General features: G+C 29.6%; 4 protein-coding genes across 5 annotated transcripts; 1 reads left to right on the top strand and 3 right to left on the bottom strand.

Annotated features, from left to right (window-relative positions):
- Positions 1 to 532: 532 nt before the first annotated feature.
- Positions 533 to 21,974, top strand: LOC119603535. The gene is given in 21 exon segments (XM_037955576.1): positions 533 to 768; positions 1,970 to 2,124; positions 2,186 to 2,920; positions 3,034 to 3,375; positions 3,431 to 3,520; positions 3,581 to 3,789; positions 3,791 to 3,852; positions 3,855 to 4,324; positions 4,393 to 4,809; positions 4,811 to 4,881; positions 5,092 to 5,321; positions 5,324 to 5,704; positions 5,767 to 6,164; positions 6,227 to 6,393; positions 7,109 to 7,151; positions 7,153 to 7,891; positions 7,948 to 8,010; positions 8,013 to 8,135; positions 21,004 to 21,296; positions 21,361 to 21,575; positions 21,632 to 21,974. Coding segments are annotated over 21 exon segments (5,682 nt in total). The 5' UTR covers positions 533 to 605; the 3' UTR covers positions 21,948 to 21,974.
- LOC119603546 (RWD domain-containing protein 2A-like) lies at positions 881 to 6,969 on the bottom strand. The gene is given in 3 exon segments (XM_037955591.1): positions 881 to 1,462; positions 1,465 to 1,919; positions 6,832 to 6,969. Coding segments are annotated over 2 exon segments (903 nt in total). The 5' UTR covers positions 1,916 to 1,919; positions 6,832 to 6,969; the 3' UTR covers positions 881 to 1,010.
- LOC119603544 (induced during hyphae development protein 1) lies at positions 16,200 to 18,543 on the bottom strand. Of its 2 annotated transcripts, XM_037955589.1 has the most exons (5): positions 18,236 to 18,543; positions 18,015 to 18,156; positions 17,861 to 17,949; positions 17,507 to 17,800; positions 16,200 to 17,238 (listed from the first exon to the last, which is right to left on the bottom strand). In XM_037955589.1, exons 1-5 carry the CDS (start codon positions 18,366 to 18,368, stop codon positions 16,508 to 16,510), a joined length of 1,389 nt encoding a protein of 462 aa, XP_037811517.1. In that variant the 5' UTR covers positions 18,369 to 18,543; the 3' UTR covers positions 16,200 to 16,507. The 2 variants fall into 2 exon arrangements, with proteins under 2 accessions (XP_037811517.1, XP_037811516.1); XM_037955588.1 differs by having other exon boundaries at positions 17,507 to 17,949; positions 18,236 to 18,541.
- On the bottom strand, positions 19,751 to 20,906 carry LOC119603545 (putative N(4)-(beta-N-acetylglucosaminyl)-L-asparaginase GG24090). The gene has a single exon (XM_037955590.1). It carries the CDS (start codon positions 20,832 to 20,834, stop codon positions 19,770 to 19,772), a length of 1,065 nt encoding a protein of 354 aa, XP_037811518.1. The 5' UTR covers positions 20,835 to 20,906; the 3' UTR covers positions 19,751 to 19,769.
- Positions 21,975 to 22,177: the final 203 nt, after the last annotated feature.

The raw sequence follows: 22,177 nt of genomic DNA, 5'->3' as shown, positions 1-22,177 counted from the left end.
TTTGTTCTAGTTCGTTTTGTTCTGTTCTAGTTCTGTTCTAGTTCTGTTCTAGTTCTGTTCTAGTTCTGTTCTAGTTCTGTTCTAGTTCTGTTCTAGTTCTGTTCTAGTTCTGTTCTAGTTCTGTTCTAGTTCTGTTCTAGTTCTGTTCTAGTTCTGTTCTAGTTCTGTTCTAGTTCTGTTCTAGTTCTGTTCTAGTTCTGTTCTAGTTCTGTTCTAGTTCTGTTCTAGTTCTGTTCTAGTTCTGTTCTAGTTCTGTTCTAGTTCTGTTCTAGTTCTGTTCTAGTTCTGTTCTAGTGCTGTTCTCACAGTCTGCTTTATGACAGAGTTCTCTTAAAAATATCGATCTCTTATTTAATAGTTGTTTATAAAAAAGTGCCGAATCCCCTTAATACATTATTGGAATATATAAGTCAATATGTATGAATGCAAAAGATGTATTGGAATTTTACTATAAAAAAAATTATGAATGAACAGTTATAATTTGTTTAACTAACTAATGAAATGAACAAAATTTGATTTAACAAATCAGTAATGAAAGGGACACAAACTCAAGTTGTATAGAAAAGTATAAAAGTGTGGAGAATTGTCAATTGCTAAAACATAAAATGTATTACCAATACCGTGGATTTTTATGTGTGATAATAATTTTAATAAATATAAAATCTTTAAAAACATTTAATGTAAATTTTCATTACAATTATAATTTACAAGCAGAACCTTTTAATACACAAATCCATAAAAGAGAATCAACCTCATATTTTGATAAAGGTAAGTGAGAAACGATAAATTAAAGAAATATTTAAGTAGTATTAAGAAAACAAGTTTATTTTTATAAAAATATAACAAAATATTTAGATTTTTTTTAAATAGATATAAACAATCGTTGGTTCTTTATGAATTCAATAAACAATTAAATAATAATTTGTACAAGAACTTTAAACTGTATTATTTGAGAGTACATTAGTAATATCAAAATTATTCCATAGTATGTATTTAGATCTTCTTATGTGTTATTTCAAACCAAACAGCTCCTTTTTCATATAACCCGATTTGTGTAATTCCAAGTATTTTAAAAATAAACCCATATTCATAACACCTTCTTCATTTTCCATATCATCACAAAACAATTGCTCTTTGAAACCGGTAAATCTTCTTAATTCATCCATTTTTACTCTGGGTTTTCGCTTAGACTCGATGGTACATATGAATATCTTCTGCCAATTCATGCTCTTAATAATGCGCCAAAATTCCTGAGTACACTCCTTTAAACCTTCCACACATATAATGCCCGGTTTTCCTGGCCGCATAAAACTAGTCAAATCCAAATTACGCGATTGTTTAACTATCTCCTGTCGTTTTGTTTTGGACTTAATGTGATGCGAATAGATCCACAATCTTTCAAAATCCACCAATTCTTCTTCAGCATTAATTTCCACATTTACATCATTAGTTTTCAAATTCACTGGGCGTCACGTTCCATTAATACTTGTATTTCTTCTTGGATCCAGCTTAATACCTGGAATATATATGTTTCGGACTTATCCATAGTATTAATGAAATTTTCAATTTCATTTTTGAAATACGATTCCTTGTTTTTACTCAACAACGTGGTATGCACTATAACAAGGGCATTTTCTAATATGGGATATAAATGTGGCAGTTCAATGCGCACTTCTAAGTTAGTTTTTCCTTTAGGAGTATGTAAATCCAGTTTGATACTATAGTCCAATTGGGACTTTAACAGATTGCTTAAGTTTTCATCACTAGGCTGTTGTAAAAATTCATTGAAATCACTAATAACACCGGGATCAAAGATGTGCATTTCTCCGGGTGAGCAATAAATAGAGGATAACATATCCACCTCTTCCAGCTGTTTGGTAATGCAGTCTTTATATAACTCCAATTGATCAACCATATTGCTAAAATACATATGAAAACCCCAGTTAAGAAATTAATCAACTATTTGCAGCTTCATTTTCTTTAAATGGTTTTGAAAAGATCGAATCAATACCAGTGCTATTTCCCATTGATATATGTGTTTTCAATTTGGAAGGTGAGAAATATGCCACCGCTTTGCATATGAAAAGAAATGGTGCTAGACACTTGGAAGTTCTTAAAATGAAGGTAGATTTTTAAACAAAAATCTCTTGATTTACTTAACTTGCAAGATATTTCCTTTTTTCAGAATGGTTCTTATGAATTAATAGCCGATATAGAGGCTCCTAAGGGCATTGCGATGGATTGCATTAACTTCAATAATAAAGGTTATGTGGCCTTGGCTTTAAACCTTACCGAACCGGTTAAGTATGCCAAAGAAGGTTCACCGATTTACGAGATTGCAGGCAATCGTTTAAGGGCTGTACAATATTTTCCCGCTCCCAACCTCATGTCAGTCTATCTGCGTGCCAGTGGCAATGAATTCTTTCTTCTACACACCTATAGTAATTCCCAAGATACCCCTAATCTGCATTGTCCCTACTTCCAATGGTCCGGTAGTACGTTCAATAAAATGGGTCGTATACCCTGCAGTAATGCCCGACAACTGGCTCCTTTTTCCATAGACTACGAAAGCTATGTGGCCGTTGCAAATTATGCCGATCAAAGGGGACGCACCTCTACAAATTCAGAGATTTATAAATATTCTCGCGATAAGAAAAAGTTTATTTTATTTCAAAAGATTAGAACAAATGGTGCGGTAGATGTACAATACTGTAGTGTACCTAACAATGAGGTGAGAAGACAACATTTTTTGGTTTTCGGCAATTCGATAAGTACGGCTTCGCTGGCGAAGAGAGAAAAGGCTAAAAGAGAGGGTAAAAACTTGGAAGCAGATTCGGTGTTTTATCTATTCGATAAGGGACAATTTATTCCCTATCAGAAGTTGTCCTTGTATGCAGTAAAGAAATTTTTACCAGTGCAGGTTAGTAAAATTATAAACTAGACTATAGATTAGACTATAGACTAGACTAGACTATAAACTTGAGTATTGGATAGAATAGACTATTTGCTAAAAATATGTAATATTTTTTGTAGAATATAGAGGCAGAAAAGTTTATCTTATTGGTGGCCTGTACAGATCAAGATATTAAAATTTACAATTTAAACGATTGGAAATTTGAAGAATCAAAAGTACAATTTACTGAGGGAGCCTTAGGCAAGGGCGTAGCAAATATGCGTATTTATCAAGAGAATGAGAAAAGTTATTTAATAATCGCCAATGAACTAATGGCCGACAATGAAACCAACATATTTTTGCCCATATTCAAACAAGAAGAGGATGCCAATGCCTTAAGACAACAGATAATCGATTGGGCCAAAGCAGAAACTCAACGTTTGCAAACTGTAAATACGAAGGAACTAAGCAAACGAGTGGAGGTAAGGAATACAATTTAGCTCTAGGAATGTTAATAATTATAAATCATATTTACAGGAAAAACTAAAAAACTTGGAACAATTAAAATATAAGCCAAAAATGCAGGATATAGCCGAAGCCAATATACAAACTGTTATTACAGAATCGGTAATAATGGTCTTAAATTAGTAACAAGAATACAAGAATTTTACTTTCTCTTCTTTGTAGTTGGTTTATCCCAAATTAAAAATGTCTGACAATTATTGGACGGCCTTAAATTATGTTAATCAAGCTTTAGATGCTTTAGAAATAATGCTTAAACAAAAGCAACGTTTAAAACGTGAAACCTCGAATGAAAATTTGGAATACATTTATGACACCTTAAATGTTAACAATTTAAATGTTAATAAATTGCTTAAGGCTAAAAGAGTTAATAAAAAATACCGAAAAACCAGAATTTGATACAATCAAAGCTTCTAAAGTCATAGTTAGCGACAAATACAGCCAACCCCACCAGAAAGAGTTAATCCTGCAGAAAGTTTAGATTATAGAGATGAAGATGAATTCATGACCATAAGAAATCTACAGATTACCGGAAAACTTAATGAATATCAATGGTCAGACTTACTGAATAATACTTTGAAACGTAAACAGGAAATACAATTCCTTAAAGCGCCAGTACAAATTAGAAATTTAAAAACCGATACTTTGCTAGTGAATAATGATAAAATAAATGAACAAAATCTGGGAGCGCTTATACCTATTAATACGGGCAGATATGTTATAAATCAAGATATACAATTTGCCGCACCAATAACTGCAAATCGTGTGGAAATATCACAAAGATTAAATAATTTGCATGTTTTTCAAGGACATTTTGATGTTTTATTGAAAAAATCCAATAAAACGCAAGTGATAGAAGGCATGAAAAATGTAACCAATATCAAGGTTCTAGAGCCCATAACAATAGCGGTAAGTAAAAAAGTAGTTAGAAAAAAAATAAATTTTTAATCTCTTAATATATTTTTGTACTTAAACAGGGCAAAATGATGGGCCGCCAACTAGAGGCCATATCCCCCAACAAATTCATACATGATGAGTTGATATTACAGGGCAACTTTATGATTAATGGTGATGTTAATATTAATCACCAATTAAACACTTTGGATCTTATAGATTTAAAAGAAAAACTATCCGCTAAACAGGTCCTGGATATGGGTATACGTATGGATAAAAGTTTAAAAGATGTTAATCTTAGGTTTCTGCAACCTTTGAGGGCTAATAACTCTTTAGTTAGTTTTGTTATCAACATGAATTTGCAGCGTTTGGTTAAACTCAATCAAGATGATATACAAATAATAGAGGGTACAAAATTGTTTAAGGACTCTTTGGAAATAAGTAGAGGTTTTAGTGAGGTAAAAAATCTCAATGGTGTCGATATGGAGAAATTGGAAAAGAAATGCATTTCTAAAGAATAACAATCAAACTATAACGGTACCCATGAAAATTGGTAAAATTTCAGCGAAAAAGTAAGCAGATTGGCAATTCTATCTATCTTTCTATCTATCTATCTATCTATCTATCTATCTATCTATCTATCTATCTATATATCTATATATCTATCTATCTATCTATCTATCTATCTATCTATCTATCTATCTATCTATCTATCTATCTATCTATCTATCTATCTGTCTGTCTGTCTGTCTAAATAAATAATTAAAACTTTACATTAACAGCATTAAAAGTCCTACGGTACTTTTAAACTCTAATAACTACACCGATTACTTAACCCTAACTGGCAATCAAACTATACAGGCGAACCTAATCATCGACAATCTCAAAACCAAACATCTAACCGTGGAACATTTAAATACCGATGGCAAAATATTTAATCAACACTTACAGGACATATATCAACAAAAATCTCGCAATGCTCCGCAAGAAGATTTATTCCAAAGAAATCGCAAATTCACGGTTCCATTTATGTACAAAATCTTATACTAAATACCACTATTAATAATAAAAAAGTTGAAGGAATTGAAAATCAACTGTTACAATTAGAGGGCAATATAAAATATGTTGGAAATTTCAAATTTAATTATGCCATGAATGTTACAAATATGACGTTCCAAGGTAAATTAAATGATATTACAGCTCAGGAATTTGGTAAATGCTGGTTGCAAAAAACTGGGGAAAAGCAAGTGTTTACAGCAGTCCAATCTATAGCCGAGATAAATGCTGAAGAGGGAGTACAATTATTGGGTAAATTAAATGGTTTTACAATGGATGATTTCTATGCCAAAACTTATTGGATAAATCGTGATGAATATATAGAAAATGTAAATTTTGGTAAGTATTTCATTTTCAATACTAATACGTACAAAGTCACTATTCAACTTATATTTCCCAAGAAAATCCTATCGAAATAACGGGTTCTTTAACCACCCAAACCCTTAACAACTATTTGGTGCCCCAGGATGTACTCTATAAACAAGCGAAAGATTCCCCCATTATTCTGCAATCCCTAACAGTTGATGATAATTTCATAGTTGAAGGCAATATTAACAATTTAACTTCTGTTAACGATATAAATATCTGCGAATTACAAGACTTTTTGTATAATCCTCATGGTGATTCTTTATATGTACAGCAGGCTTATTTTGCTCAAACTGCTCCTCTGTATAAAACTTTAAATAGTCATTATATAAGAAAGACTTTGGATTCCGTTTGGCTGGCCAATGAGAATGTAGTTTTACCTCATCATATTGAAATAGTTGATGCTTATTTTGACGGTCTATTGGAATTTGAGGTAAGTCCTATGAACAAAATTTTCCTTTTCCAGTTGTTAAGGTAGTATATTTTTCTTTAAAGGGTCCCATTAATAATATGAATTTGGATTATTTAAAAGAAAACTACTTTAGTAAATCTAAGCCACAAGAAGTTTCTGTCGACATGGTGTTTTCCGAGGGAGCTGAATGTGAGGGCGTGTTAAATGTTAATGAGCTTCAGGTATTCGGTCCACTAATAGAGGGAGAAAGGTGAGAATATTATTTGCAAATCATAAATGTTGAAACTAGTTTTTAAACTTTCGTTCCTACAAAAGCACATATAGTCAATACAATACCTATAGAGTAGTCTGATGTCTATTCCATTGTATTGTCTACAGTCTAGCAAATAATCGAGTCTATACTCTAGTCAATAGTATAGTCTACAGTCTAGTATATTATATATATACTTTTCTATAGCCCTATCTATAGTCTAGTGAGAGAGGTACTATGGTCTTTCAGTTATGATAAATCTCAAAATTTGTGAATTTTTATTAAATTTACTTTTAACAATTACTGTTTTGGAGTCACTGGCTCGCCATGATAAACAGCTGATCAATGTTAACAAAACCAAAAGTTTAACACGTTAAATTATTCAATTTATCTTTTAAATTAACATAATTCTTTAACTTTTTAAAAGTAGAAATATACCTTGTAATTAATATTCTACAAATATATGCAAAATAAAAAGAAATCTTGCAATTTCCTTAGGAAAAACAGTTAAAATCAGACCACAACAAGCTACACAATATTTACAAAATGAGTAACAAAAGAAAACTGAGAAAAAAAGAGATGCCACATCAGTTTTTAACTTTTATAGGTTTACCAGACATGTTTTTTTTTCTTAACAAAACAGCATTGCCATATTAAAAATGTATTAAATAAATAATTTAAATATTTTTTATTACTTTAATTTCCAAAAAAACAGCAAACAACATTTAAATTTTAATGAATTTGTGCAAAACACTTTAAAAAACTTCAGGACCTCACATAATCTCCGGCAATTGGTCCCTACTAGAAGCTATAGTACAAGGAAATCTGAATGGTGTATTAATCAATCACTTGAATCTAGTAGATGACATAGTGCATACAGTAAAACCTGTGCAAGCTTATCAATTAAAAGCCACCAAAACCTTTAAAAATGCTTATATAGAAAATCTTTATGCTGATCCTTCCAGTTATGTTAATAAAGTTCCCATAGCAAATTGGATTAAAGAAGCTGTATATCTATACGAAAATTACACTATCAGAGGAGTAACCACTATAGATTCCCTAAATGTTTACAACAATTTAATGGTTTTAGGAAAATTAAATAATATTACTTTTAATGAAAACTATCTACTACTGCAAAATATTGAACAACATATACCAGGCCATATGAAAATTGTTAGCCATTTGGCAGCCGAAAAACGTTTTCTCACTAATAATATAGAAAATTTATATGCTGACTTTATAAATCGTCAGTATATAACAGAATTTATAGAAAATCTTGTGCCGGCCTCAACAACTAGTGAGATTAAAAGCCATTTAGTGTTTAATCATCCTTTAAAGGTGGAAAAATATGAAGGTCCTGAAGGTTTTCTAACACAAAATCAATGGCTGAAACGGGATATCAATGAGCAGAGACAAATAAGTAGAAATTATATGGAAAATCGAGAAAATATTGAGGATTTCATTAAAGTAAAGGAGTATTTAAAAAATATTACAAAAAGTAAGTTATTTAATTACTACTTTTTATTTTCATCATAATTTATTTAATTTTGTTAGATCATGTTTATAAATTGGATCATTTTGATGTCATACAGACTATAGAGATTCAATCAGAGGAAGTTTTACTTTAAGTCTTGAGTTTGATTCGAAAATTGTGGATATTTTGATTGTCTTTAATGCAAAAGATGAAAATGCAACTATTTATGAGTGGAATCTGGAAAAGGGACAATTTGAAGAAACTAGTGGTAAGTTTTTTTTATTTATTTATATCAAAAGAAAGATTTATATTGAAATCTGAAAATTTATAGCGAAAATCAGTCTACAGTCTTGACTATAGATCAGTTTACAGTCTTGACTATAGATCAGTCTAAAGTGTTGACTAAAGATCAATACAGTCTTGACCAAAGATCAATACAGTCTTGACTATAGATCAGTATATAGTCTTGACTATAGGACAATCTATAGTCTTGACTATAGAACAGTGTATAGCCTTGACTATAGCACAGTCCATAGTCTTGACTATAGAACAGTCTAAAGTCTTGACTATAGAACAGTCTATAGTCTTGACTACAGATCAATATATAGTCTTGACTATAGAACAGTGACTATTGAATATTCTAGACTATAGCTAGGTTCTTGATTATAGTTCAGTCTATATAATATAGACTAGTATATATGACTTAGACTAAGTATTTCATTTCTCACCAAAATACTGTATAAAATTTTTAAATATCTCATATTTAAAAAATCTACAAAGAAAAATAATAAAAAATCTTACCTTAATGTCTTGAAATTATATAGCGATCGATTGATTATCATTTTTTGTAACTTTTTTCTAACTAAAATTATCACTTAACTTTTAATTTTTATACCCAATTTTCTTTGATTTTTTTTATCAAATTTAGGAATAATTCCAATTTTTTAAACAGGCCATATAAAAACACATTTAGTGTTTTAATTTAATTGGGATTTTAGACACTTTTATAAAAACTGCACTTTTTACTTTTTTATAATTTAAGCTGAGAAATTTAACAGATTTTACATTAAAACATTTATTTACAGAAATTTTAATTTTTTTTTTTTTTTATTTTCCCATTTTTTTTTTTTTTTGCATAATTTCACTATTTCTTTATATATTTGGAATATATCCAATTTTAAACAGGCCATATTAAAACACATTTTGTGTTTTTTTTTTTTTTTTTTTTTGGGAATTAAAATTTTTTAAAACTTTACACATTTGTAGCATATTAGCGACGATATGTTGAAATTTAAATTAACACTTTTTTAAAAATTTACACGTTTTGATGATCGAATAATCGAGCGAATAACGAATATAGTTGTGGCGATATCGAGTCGAGTTTTCATAAATTGAATTGACTTTTTGTTTTGACTATATAACCCTAAAAGAAATATACTGAATGATTGTAGACTTTGCTAAACTATACTTAACTTAAACAGAAACGGAAATTGTCTAATAGGAAATTCACTAGTTAAAATTTGAATTGTTTAAACAGAGTTGTTATTCAATTTGAACGGAAAGAGAAGAAACTGTCATTAAAGCGACAGAGTTGTTACGTTTTATAAGATAATGACGGAAAAGGAAGAATGCAAAATCGAATAAAGCAGGCATGTCGAAACACAGAGCTGTTTAAAGGAACAGAGACGTTTGTTGCTGATAAGAAAAAGACGGGAAAAGGAATAATGCATATAAATAAAACAGAGATGTTAATAACTTAAAATAAATTGCAATAACTGCAACAAGTACTGGAGCACATTAGGTTGGCACCAAAAAATAAAGTTATGAAAGTTTTTAACTTAAATAAAAGTTGACTTTATTTTAAGGTGTGAAAATATTTAAACACACAATTTTCATTTACATACATATAACAATATTTTTTTTTTTATATATTGAACGCAAAATAAATTTTTTTGAAAAATAAACATGATTATCAAAGTTAAAATTAATGAATAAATATTGTTGTTTGAGAAGAAAAATAATAATATTCAAAATAGGTATACTTTTATTAAAATACACTACTAAACAATAATTTCCTTTAAACAAGCTAAACTCTCGAAATACTTAGTAAAACCCATACCATTTTTTTGCTCTCTTCAAATGACACCACCCTAATGTGCTGCATTATACATGCATACCAACAGGTACTTAAAAATATGTTATGGTTTACATATTAAAGCAAATTCTTCAAAGAACTTATAAAGACTACTTTAATTTTAACAATAAAGAAAAGAAAGACTCTATTTTAAGGTGTAAAAATATTTAAAATCATATTGTTGTTTGAGAAGAAAAATAATAATATTCAAAATAGGTATACTTTTATTTAAATACACTGCTAAACAACAATTGATAATACAAGTTTCCTTTAAACAAGCTAAACTCTCGAAATACTTAGTAAAACCCATACCATGTTTTTGCTCTCTTCAAATGACACCACCCTAATGTGCTGCATTATACATGCATACCAACAGGTACTTTAAAATATGTTATGGTTTACATATTAAAGCAAATCCTTCAAAGAACTTATAAAGATTACTTTAATTTTAACAATAAACAAAAGAAATTCCGTTACATACACTCATCCAACCACTGCTATTACTATAAACTACACAACTGACTGCCTGTTGAGTGGCACAGGATGACGCTTTTTTAACTTAACAAATTTCAATTATAGATAAAGTAATTTTTGAAAAACCTTCATAACGCCCTATATAAATGACAATCAAAGTTTACAATTAAACACTTTTTACAATTGTTTAACACTCTGTAATGTTAATTTTTCAATAAAAACTTTACACTCACGAAATTAATACCGATTGTAAAGAAAACCGCGCGAACTATTTGACAATTGAAGTGTTAGAGATGTTACATTTGCTTATAAGAATAAGAAGGATGGGAAAAACTGTCAAAAGCGATTAAGACAGAGTTATTTAATGAGAATGTTACTAACTATAAGAGGGCTGTTTTTAATACATGAAGTATTTCAACTTAAAAATTCCGTTATAAATAGAGTTATTTTTGAAAAGCATTTATAAAGCACTTTATTAATGATATTTAAACTTTATTTAAATTTAATATTATAAATTGCTAATATAAACTCACCACTCACTAAATGAATACCAATTATAAGGAAAAAGTGAGTTATTTAATGACAATAAGAAAACAGAATTAAAACTGTCAAAAGCTATTAAAACAGAGTTATATAAAGGCACTGGTAATTATTATTACGGGGTTGTTATTAAGATTTGCTAAAAAAAGCAAAAACAAAAAACTGCAACAATAAAATGTCAAATTTAGTATTTCGTATACTTTTTATGAAAATTAGAGAAAACTGTTTTATTCTACATAAATAACAAAGAACGACTACACTTTTAATTAACAAGTACAAACTTGTTAATCTGCTGCCAGCCTAATGGCCCACATAACACATGCAATCAAACAGGTACCTTAAAATATGTTAAGATTTACATATTAAAGCAAATTCTTCAAAAAATTTATAAAGATTTATTTAAATCTAACAATTAACAAAACAAATTTCATAACATACACTCTTCCGTCCACTGCTATTACTTAAACCACACAACTGACTGCCTGTTGAGTGCCACAGGATGATGCTATTTTTCCTTAATAAATTTCAATTATAAATAAAGTAATTTTTGAAAAATCACGACTACGCTTTTAATCAACGAGTACGAATATGTTAATCTGCTGCCACCCTAATGTGCCACATACTACATGCAATCAAACAGGTGCCTTAAAGTATGTTGGTATTTACATATTAAAGCAAATTCTTTAAAGAATTTATAAAGATTTATTTAAATCTAATAATTAACAAACTAAATTTCGTTACATACACTCTTCCGTCCAATGCTATTACTATAAACTACACAACTGACTGCCTGTTGAGTGCCATAGGATGACGCTATTTTTTCTTAACAAATTTCAATTATAAATAAAGTAATTTTTTAAAAACCTTCATAACACCCTTTATAAATGACTATCAATGTTTACAATTAAACACTTTTTACAATTGTTAAACAATTTGTAATGTTAATTTTTCAAGAAAAACTTTACACTCACGAAATTAATACCGATTGTGAAGAAAACCGCGCGAACTAATTGACAATTCAAATGATAGAGATGTTACATTTACTTATAAGAATAAGGAGGAAGTGAAAAACTGTCAAAATCTATTAAAGCAGAATTATATAATGTATAAATGCAAAAACAAAAAACTGCAACAACAATAAAATGTAAAATGTAGTATTTCGTAAACTTTTTATGAAAATTAGAGAATCCTGCTTTATTCTCCAAAAATAACAAATAAATATAAACACGACTACACTTTTAAATAACAAGTACAAATTTGTTAATATGATGCCAACCTAATGTGCCACTAACGACATGCTATCAAACAGGTGCTTTAAAGTATGTTGGTATTTACATATTAAAGCAAATTCTTCAAAGAATTTATAAAGAATTATTTAAATCTTATAATTAACAAACAAAATTTCGTTACATACACTCTTCCGACCACTGCTATTACTATAAACTACACAACTGACTGCCTGTTGAGTGCCACAGGATGACGCTATTTTTTCTTAATAAATTTCAATTATAAATAAAGTCATTTTTGAAAAACCTTCATATCCCCCTATATAAATGGCAATCAAAGTTTACAATTAAACACTTTTTACAATTGTTAAACAATTTGTAATGTTAATTTTTCAAGAAAAACTTTGCACTCACGAAATTAATACCGATTGTGATGAAAACCGCGCGAACTAATTGACAATTCAAGTGATAGAGATGTTTAACTTATAAGAATAAGGTGGAAGGGGAAAACTGTCAAAAGCTATTAAAGCAGAATTATATAAAGTATAAATGCAAAAACAAAAAACTGTAACAATTAAATGTAGAATTTAGTATTTCGTAAACTTTTTATGAAAATTAGAGAATCCTGCTTTATTCTCCAAAAAATAACAAATAAATATAAACACGACTACACTTTTAAATAACAAGTACAAATTTGTTAATATGATGCCAACCTAATGTGCCACTAACGACATGCTATCAAACAGGTGCCTTAAAGTATGCAGGAATTTACACATTAAAGCAAATTCTTCAAAGAATTTATAAAGATTTATTTAAAGCTAACAATTAACAAACAAAATTTCGTTACATACACTCTTCCGACCAGTGCTATATGTATAAACTACACAACTGGTTGCCTGTTGAGTGCCATAGGACGACACCAATTTTACTTAACAAATTTCAATTATAAATAAAGTCATTTTTTAAAAACCTTCATATCGCCCTATATAAATGACAATCAAAGTTTACAATTAAACACTTTTTACAATTGTTAAACAATTTGTAATGTTAATTTTTCAAGAAAAACTTTGCACACACGAAATTAATACCGATTGTGAAGAAAACCGCGCGAACTAATTGACAATTCAAATGATAGAGATGTTACATTTACTTATAAGAATAAGGAGGAAGGGAAAAACTGTCAAAGGCTATTAAAGCAGAATTATATATGTAATGTATAAATGCAAACAAAAAAAACTGCAACAACAATAAAATGTAGTTTTTCGTAAACTTATTATGATAATTAGAGAAACTTGCTTTATTCTCCAAAAAATAATATATAAATATAAACACGACTACACTTTTAAATAACAAGTACAAATTTGTTAATATGATGCCAACCTAATGTGCCACTAACGACATGCTATGAAACAAGTGCCTTAAAGTATGTTGGTAATTACATATTAAAGCAAATTCTTCAAAGAATTTGTAAAGATTTATTTAAATCTAATAATTAACAAACTAAATTTCGTTAAATACACTCTTCCGACCACTGCTATTACTATAAACTACACAACTGACTGCCTGTTGAGTGCCATAGGATGACGCTATTTTTTCTTAACAAATTTCAATTATAAATAAAGTCATTTTTGAAAAACCTTCATATCGCCCTATATAAATGGCAATCAAAGTTTACAATTAAACACTTTTTACAATTGTTAAACAATTTGTAATGTTAATTTTTTAAGAAAAACTTTGCACTCACGAAATTAATACCGATTGTGAAGAAAACCGCGCGAACTAATTGACATTTGAAGTGATAGAGATGTTACATTTACTTATAAGAATAAGGAGGAAGGGAAAAACTGTCAAAATCTATTAAAGCAGAATTATATAATGTATAAATGCAAAAACAAAAAACTGCAACAACAATAAAATGTAAAATGTAGTATTTCGTAAACTTTTTATGAAAATTAGAGAATCCTGCTTTATTCTCCAAAAAATAACAAATAAATATAAACACGACTACACTTTTAAATAACAAGTACAAATTTGTTAATATGATGACAACCTAATGTGCCATTAACGACATGTTATGAAACAGGTGCCTTAAAGTATGTTGGTATTTACATATTAAAGCAAATTCTTCAAAGAATTTATAAAGATTTATTTAAATCGAACAATTATTAAGCCAAATTTCATTACATACACTCTTCCGTCCAATGCTATTACTATAAACTACACAACTGACTGCCTGTTGAGTGCCATTGGATGACGCTATTTTTACTTAACAAATTTCAATTATAAATAAAGTAATTTTTTAAAAACCTTCATATCGCCCTATATAAATGGCAATCAAAGTTTACAATTAAACACTTTTTACAATTGTTAAACAATTTGTAATGTTAATTTTTCAAGAAAAACTTTGCACTCACGAAATTAATACCGATTGTGAAGAAAACCGCGCGAACTAATTGACAATTCAAATGATAGAGATGTTACATTTACTTATAAGAATAAGGAGGAAGGGAAAAACTGTCAAAGGCTATTAAAACAGAATTATATATGTAATGTATAAATGCAAACAAAAAAAACTGCAACAACGATAAAATGTAAAATGTAGTATTTCGTAGTAGTATTTCCAAAAAATAACAAAGAAATATAAACACTACTACACTTTTAATTAAAAAGTACAAATTTGTAAGTCTGCTGCCACCCTAATGTGCCACATACTACATGCAATCAAACAGGTGCCTTAAAGTATGTTGGTATTTACATATTAAAGCAAATTCTTTAAAGAATTTATAAAGATTTATTTAAATCTAATAATTAACAAACTAAATTTCGTTACATACACTCTTCCGTCCAATGCTATATGTATACACTACACAACTGGTTGCCTGTTGAGTGCTACAGGACGACGCCAATTTTACTTAACAAATTTCAATCATAAATAAAGTCATTTTTGAAAAACCTTCATATCGCCCTATATAAATGACAATCAAAGTTTACAATTAAACACTTTTTACAATTGTTAAACAATTTGTAATGTTAATTTTTCAAGAAAAACTTTACACTCACGAAATTAATACCGATTGTGAAGAAAACCGCGCGAACTAATTGACAATTCAAATGATAGAGATGTTACATTTACTTATAAGAATAAGGAGGAAGGGAAAAACTGTCAAAATCTATTAAAGCAGAATTATATAATGTATAAATGCAAAAACAAAAAACTGCAACAACAATAAAATGTAAAATGTAGTATTTCGTAAACTTTTTATGAAAATTAGAGAATCCTGCTTTATTCTCCAAAAAATAACAAATAAATATAAACACGACTACACTTTTAAATAACAAGTACAAATTTGTTAATATGATGACAACCTAATGTGCCACTAACGACATGTTATGAAACAGGTGCCTTAAAGTATGTTGGTATTTACATATTAAAGCAAATTCTTCAAAGAATTTGTAAAGATTTATTTAAATCTAATAATTAACAAACTAAATTTCGTTACATACACTCTTCCGACCACTGCTATTACTATAAACTACACAACTGATTGCCTGTTGAGTGCCATAGGATTACGCTATTTTTACTTAACAAATTTCAATTATAAATAAAGTAATTTTTTAAAAACCTTCATAACGCCCTTTATAAATGACTATCAAAGTTTACATTTAAACACTTTTCACAATTGTTTAACAATTTATAATATTAATTTTTCAATAAAAACTTTACACTCACGAAATTAATACCGATTGTAAAGAAAACCGCGCGAACTAATTGACAATTGTCAATATAAGAACAAGGAGGAAGGAGAAAACTGTCAAAAGACTGAGTTATATAAAGTATTGCATTTGGTGTTGGATTTTTAGAGAAAAATTTAAAAATTAGTTAAACATTAAATTAAGGATGAAATATCCCAATTTTAAAATAAATACCTTTTATGTTAAAAAAAAAAAAAACACCTCATTAATCATTGAAATCCAATCAAGTCAGAAAAATTTTTATTAAAAAAAAACTTTTAGCTTAATAACTAAATGGTTTTGTATAACTTTTTTGTTTTTTTTTATTAATTTTTACCGTTATAAGGTTAATTAACTTTTGAAAATAATTTAAATAAAATGGAATTATAAGTATTAAAACATAAACACAAAAATAAAAAAAGCGGACAAAATTTTGTTGAATAGAAAACTAATACGGATAAAGTGTTGTTGCAAGTTTTTAAAATGTTTCGTATAATTACTGAACTATTACTAGGGTTACTCTTAAGAAGCAAACTACTGTTCCAATTCTTCGCTCTGTATATCTAAAATAGCTCTTAGAATACCAACTTCTAATTTGGCCGCCGAACGAGGGCGTAAACGATTCATTACGTTTGCAACATACAAACCCAAAGCTTCATGACGTGAAGAATTGCAAAGATTTTTAAAGAATGTGGGCGGCAAAGAATTATCGAAATTGCCCAGATTGATTATCTCTGAAGAATTGGCAACCTTGCCAGCTAGGGCAGTGCCGTTGACACCACTATTGGCATCAAATATAATATCATTGCGAAAATCTATCTCTTCAATACGAGGTGAAAACCCATTAGTAGAAGCAGTCGAAGCTACTGTGGCAGCGGTTGATGATGAGGGGCCACCTCCACCCGAGGAAATGAGACCATTAACTAGGCCGGTAGCCGTGGGATTAGCTGGTATGGTGATAAGATTAATGCCCGAGGTGTTGGTGGCATTTGTGACATTTGTAGATTGCTGCTGATCATTGCGATCTTGTTTAAGTTGCAAAAGTTGAGCTGTGGTGGTGTGCTGTTGTCGGTGTGGCGAAGCTGATTTAGCTGAAGGTGAAGCACTGTTCGACGATGATTGTGGTGTACTCTGTTGATTTGCTCTCTTTGTTTGTGGTGTCGAAGGTTGGTCTTCTGATAATTTACGTTTCAATGAATCGGGCAATTGTATAGTTTTTCCAACTTCTAAACCATGCATGGCACCAGCATTAGCAGCGGTACGTCCTAATTTATTAAAAAAAAAAATAGTTTAAAAAAATTTTTTAGGAAAAAATTTAAATTTTAGCAAAAATTTTGGGGGAAATCGGCTTTTAATAAAAATCGTGGAATTTTTCGTTCCCACAAATTTCATGAATATTTAAACTTATAGCAAAATACCAATTTATAAAAGAATTTTGAAATAATTAAGAAAAATACATATTTTTTGGGAAATTATGATTTTTTTTTTTTAAATTATTTTCAGTGATAAAAGTATAATTTTAGAAAAACTTACCAGTTATTTTAGCTTGTTGTTGTTTAAGATTTTGATTTATTAATGAACGACCCTGTTGATTGCCTGTTGTCTTTTTCATGGTGATGCCTTTCTTTTGCAAGGCAGCTGCAGTGGCTGAGGGTGTCTGTGGCGTAGCCATATTCGTATTACTTTTAGGGGTATTGGCAGCAGCTGCTAAAGTATTCAACAATTTTGTGGAGGGCGTTTTATCGGCTTGCTGCTGATGATGAGCATTACTGGTAGGAGTAGTCTGCTGACGGTTAAGGGTTTTTGCAACAGGTTTATCTTCTTTTTCTGGCGATGCAGTAGAACAATTTGATTTTGCTGGACTTTCACCTTCTGAGGCAGACTCACCTGAATGACCCGCTTGTCCATTATCTTCATCTTCTTGCACCTCCAGCATTTCGTACTCCTCGTCTTCTTCCATCGGTGCATTGGGCTCACTTCAAAGTAGATGAAACCCCATTTAAACTTATTTATTTCATTAGTTTGTTGTTTAAAAACTTACTCTTCTTTTTCATCAACTTTCGGCTCTACTTTTTTGTGTATTTGATCCATTAGACCAAACAACTTCCAGGCCGAGGAATCTTTCAATTTCTCTTGTTCATACTTTTTCTGCAACACTTTGAATATGGAACGAGATTCATGCACTAGATAAAATTTTAAGCAAAATCAATTGTTATTAATAGAATTCAGTTTAAAAGATGTCTTGTTCATTATTTTCCATACCAGATAAATTACTGTTTTTTCCCACTCTAGTCCAGGCGTCATCAATTTCTTTTTTTGTGGCGCCCTGATAGTTGGGATGCAATACTTTTTCATTGGCTATATCGCCTAAAATTTTATCCAACTGTATAGGCATTGTGTTTAAATATGTTTATTTTATATTACTTTCTATTTATTTTATCTTTTTGAGATTTATTTTACAATTTTGTCAAGACTTTGCAATAATTTTCTTTTTTCTCGCTTCTTTTGCTAACAATACAATTTTATGCCGCTGCGCTTCGTTTTTTGCGTTTTCTACTTTGATATGCTTTTTCGCGGCATACCACAAAAATTGCAGAGTTGCATTTTTGCAAAATCGTATTGCCAGATTACTTAGTAAAGCAGAGCTGCCATTTCGCATTGAAAACAATATATGTTTGAAATTTTTTAACTGAAATTTTATTTCAACATTGGCATGTCCTGCTAGGGAGGTATATAATTGCCACTTTTTGTGGGCATTCTTCCAGGAAACCACCATGATGCCTCCTCTTTCTTTTAAGAGACAAATAATTAATTATTTAACATCATTACTTAAATTTTTTAATCTTCTTGATCTCACAAGCAGGCCAACTCAATCTATATATTTATTATTTACACTTAAATATGTTTTCAATAAACAATTATGTTATTTCCAATAACAAAATTAAAAATATATATTTTATAATTTTTTCAAACTGAACACATTCTACGTTTGTTACAAACTCTAAATGTATGCAAAATGACAGCAGATCAAATAAAGAAGAATTTGCAAACAGATTTTGTTTGATGTCCCATTTAAAATACATTTGTTTGATGATCTAGGAAACTCTGGTTTGTCAAACAGCAATGTATTTTTCGTATCTCGTGTTTGCTACAAACACAAAGTGTTTGAAGCAAAAGCAGTACTTCGCTTCGTTTTTTGCGTTTTCTACTTTGATATGCTTTTTCGCGAAATACCACAAAAATTGCGAGTTGCAATTTTGCAAAATCGTATTGCCAGATTGCTTAGTAAAGCAGAGTTGCTATTTTACAGTATTTTTATAGAGGATAGCTTTTGTATATGTTAAAAACGGTTAAATTTTAAAATATTTATGTTTTAGGCACTAAAATTTAGGGTAAAAATGGAAAGATGTTCTTAAACTGCAAATATTTAGGATGTTTAGCAAATATTGAGAACAACGTTATTCTCATTGGTGTTTGTATATATTAATAACCGTTATTTTTAAAGTAAAAGTATTTTTTTGATATTGTTAAATGGAAAATTAATCTTAAATTCGAAGAATTATTTTCAAATTTTATGAAAAAAGTATTCTTTGACAAAAAATCTTAAAATTTTTTATTGTTGATTGAATTTTTAGTTGCAATATGAGTTTTTAGTATTGAATTAAAATTTTACATTTTTTTATCATGCATTTTTTAAATACGTTTTTTATTGTGAACAAAAATAGATTTCCTATATATGAACAGGGATACAGTTAAAATGATTTCATGTTTGCTTTCTAAAATTTTTTTAATCACTTCATTTCAAATCACTTCTTTTAGCTTTTTTCTGTTGTAAGCACTCCTTATATTCCACTTTAGTATTAGTTTGACCATAAGCCACCGAAAAAGGAAACCTTTCAAGACCCACACAAGCTGTTGAATAATTTCCCCAACGATCTGTTACCACTAAACCACCACTAAAATCTGGATAATATCTAACAATTCGCGACATACTTTTGGCAGCAGCTTCCTCAGGCGTAAAACCGGAACGCAAAAATTCCACTGCCAATAGTGAAGGTAAAAAGCGCATCATAACATCACCATCTCCTGTGGCAACAGCAGCACCCACCTCATTATCCGCATAGGCGCCGGCACCGGGTATAGGCGAATCTCCTACACGTCCTGGTATTTTATGACTGGCGCCATTTGTTGAAGTGCCGGCATAGATATGACCTTGTGAATCTATTACAATCATACCTATAGTATCGTGATGCCATTGATCTACTTTATAGGAATAACGCTCATTTAAGTCTTGCGTTTGCCATCTGTTATGAGGCTTATAGGGACCACATTGCTGAGTAGCATCTGGTATAACATTTAACCAAAAATTAGGTTGACAATGATTGTCGCGCCATTCCTGCCAAATTTGTTTTGATTTGGGGGTGGTCAAGGACTCACGACGAAAACCCATCATTTCGGCAAAATTACTAGCAGCATCTCCTACTAGCAGAGTATGTTTGGTATGTTCCAAAACCACTCTAGCTACCTTGGTGGCGGATTTTATTTGTCTTAATGCAGCCACTGCACCAATATTCATATTTGAACCATCTATTAGCATGGCATCCAAAGTAGTCTCACCGTTTTCATCGGGTGAACCACCATAGCCCACGGTACCATCACACTGCTGTTCCTCACAGGTTGTGCAACCTATTACTAAAGCATCCAAGGCTGTGTCACCTTGTTGCAATGCAGCCCAGGCCGCCTCATTGGCTTCCTCGAAAGCCCAAGTATTGATAACCAAAGGAAGTTTTGTTTCCGCTTGAATTTGGTTAAAATATATAATTAATATTAAGTTAAGTATATAATTAAAAGTTCTGAACATTTTTTCTTTATTAATACTTTGCAAATTTTAATTATAGAATCGTAAACAAAACTCCTTATCACAATTTATAAACAGAAATGTCAAATTGTTTATGCTGCCATATTTACAAAACAAAACTTTAAAATAATTAATTTAACGTTAAAAATATTTAATTTTTTTTTATTTTTAGTTTATAATTGGCTTCCTTTTGATCCTAATTCCTTGAAAATCTTACAAAAAAGATTTGAAAGATTCCCGCAACCAGTAAATGTTCAACAATTAAAACAATTTTTGCAGCAAGATCTTAAAAATGTACAAGACGTTCTATTTAACTCCCGTAAACTTAATAATTATTTTGAATTTTTAAACCAAGACTGTGTTTTATATCCAAATATTTTAAACATTTCTATGGAATTACAAATTTTTTGTTTAAATTCCCAACATCTAGCTAAAATCAACAATTTCCCGCCCAAACCAAAACAGGTTAGTAGATTTGTTAATTTTTTGCAAACAACTTAATTTTATTAATTCTCTGTTTAAATTCTAGATTTTATTATTAAATGAAAGTTCGTTGGCTTTGCTTTTTAATAACTCGTTATTAGTTTATGATATCACTTCAAACTCCCATAAAATCTTGCAAAAATTGCCTATAAACTATCCCTCACAAATGGCTTTTGTTAGCTTTAAACCTTATCAATTTCTGGCTGTTTTAAGTAACAGTCCTGCCGATTCCCTTAATCAAGGCTTTGTGCAAATTTATAGGTAAGTTTTTAAATTTCTCAAAAACTTTCATATTTTCATTTTATTTTCTTTATTAGGTCGGTAAATTCTAGCCATTTTAAGCTGTTGCAGTCTTTAGAATGTTCTCCAGCTTTAAAATTAAAATTTTTCTATATAGAAAAGTCACAAGATTTACTTTTGAGCATTTTAACGGAGTCGCCTATTAAACCTTATTTAATTTATCAATATCAAGGTGTAAAAGGTTTTCAAGAAGTTTTAACAGAATCTATATTGCCGGAAGATGTTATAAATTTTAATGTATTGCAATTGTATTCCAAAGAACAACATTTTGTGTCTTTAATAAGTCCACATAAAGTTACTTTAATGGATATAGATATAAAGAGAATTCTATAAAATTATTAAAGTAAATTTTAATTATTAGGTTTGTAAATGTTAAATCTAAAATTTTTTTGTATGTAAATTTACACTGTAAATAAAATTTAATTATAAATCGCATTCAAAAATATAATTTCAAAACTTAACTATAGTCTGGAACGATACTATAGTGTAGACTAAACTATAGTTCACACTTTAGTTTGGACAGTTAACTAAACTTCAGCCTCGGTTAAAGACCATATTCCGGA

This window comes from Lucilia sericata, unplaced genomic scaffold (genome assembly GCF_015586225.1).
Source record: "Lucilia sericata isolate MDLA Ls3-8-SP2 unplaced genomic scaffold, ASM1558622v1 Contig000310F_arrow, whole genome shotgun sequence".
Taxonomy (NCBI): Eukaryota; Metazoa; Arthropoda; class Insecta; order Diptera; family Calliphoridae; genus Lucilia; species Lucilia sericata.
The sequence above is the reverse complement of the archived record's forward strand: the minus strand, read 5'-3'. Positions and strand labels throughout refer to the sequence as shown.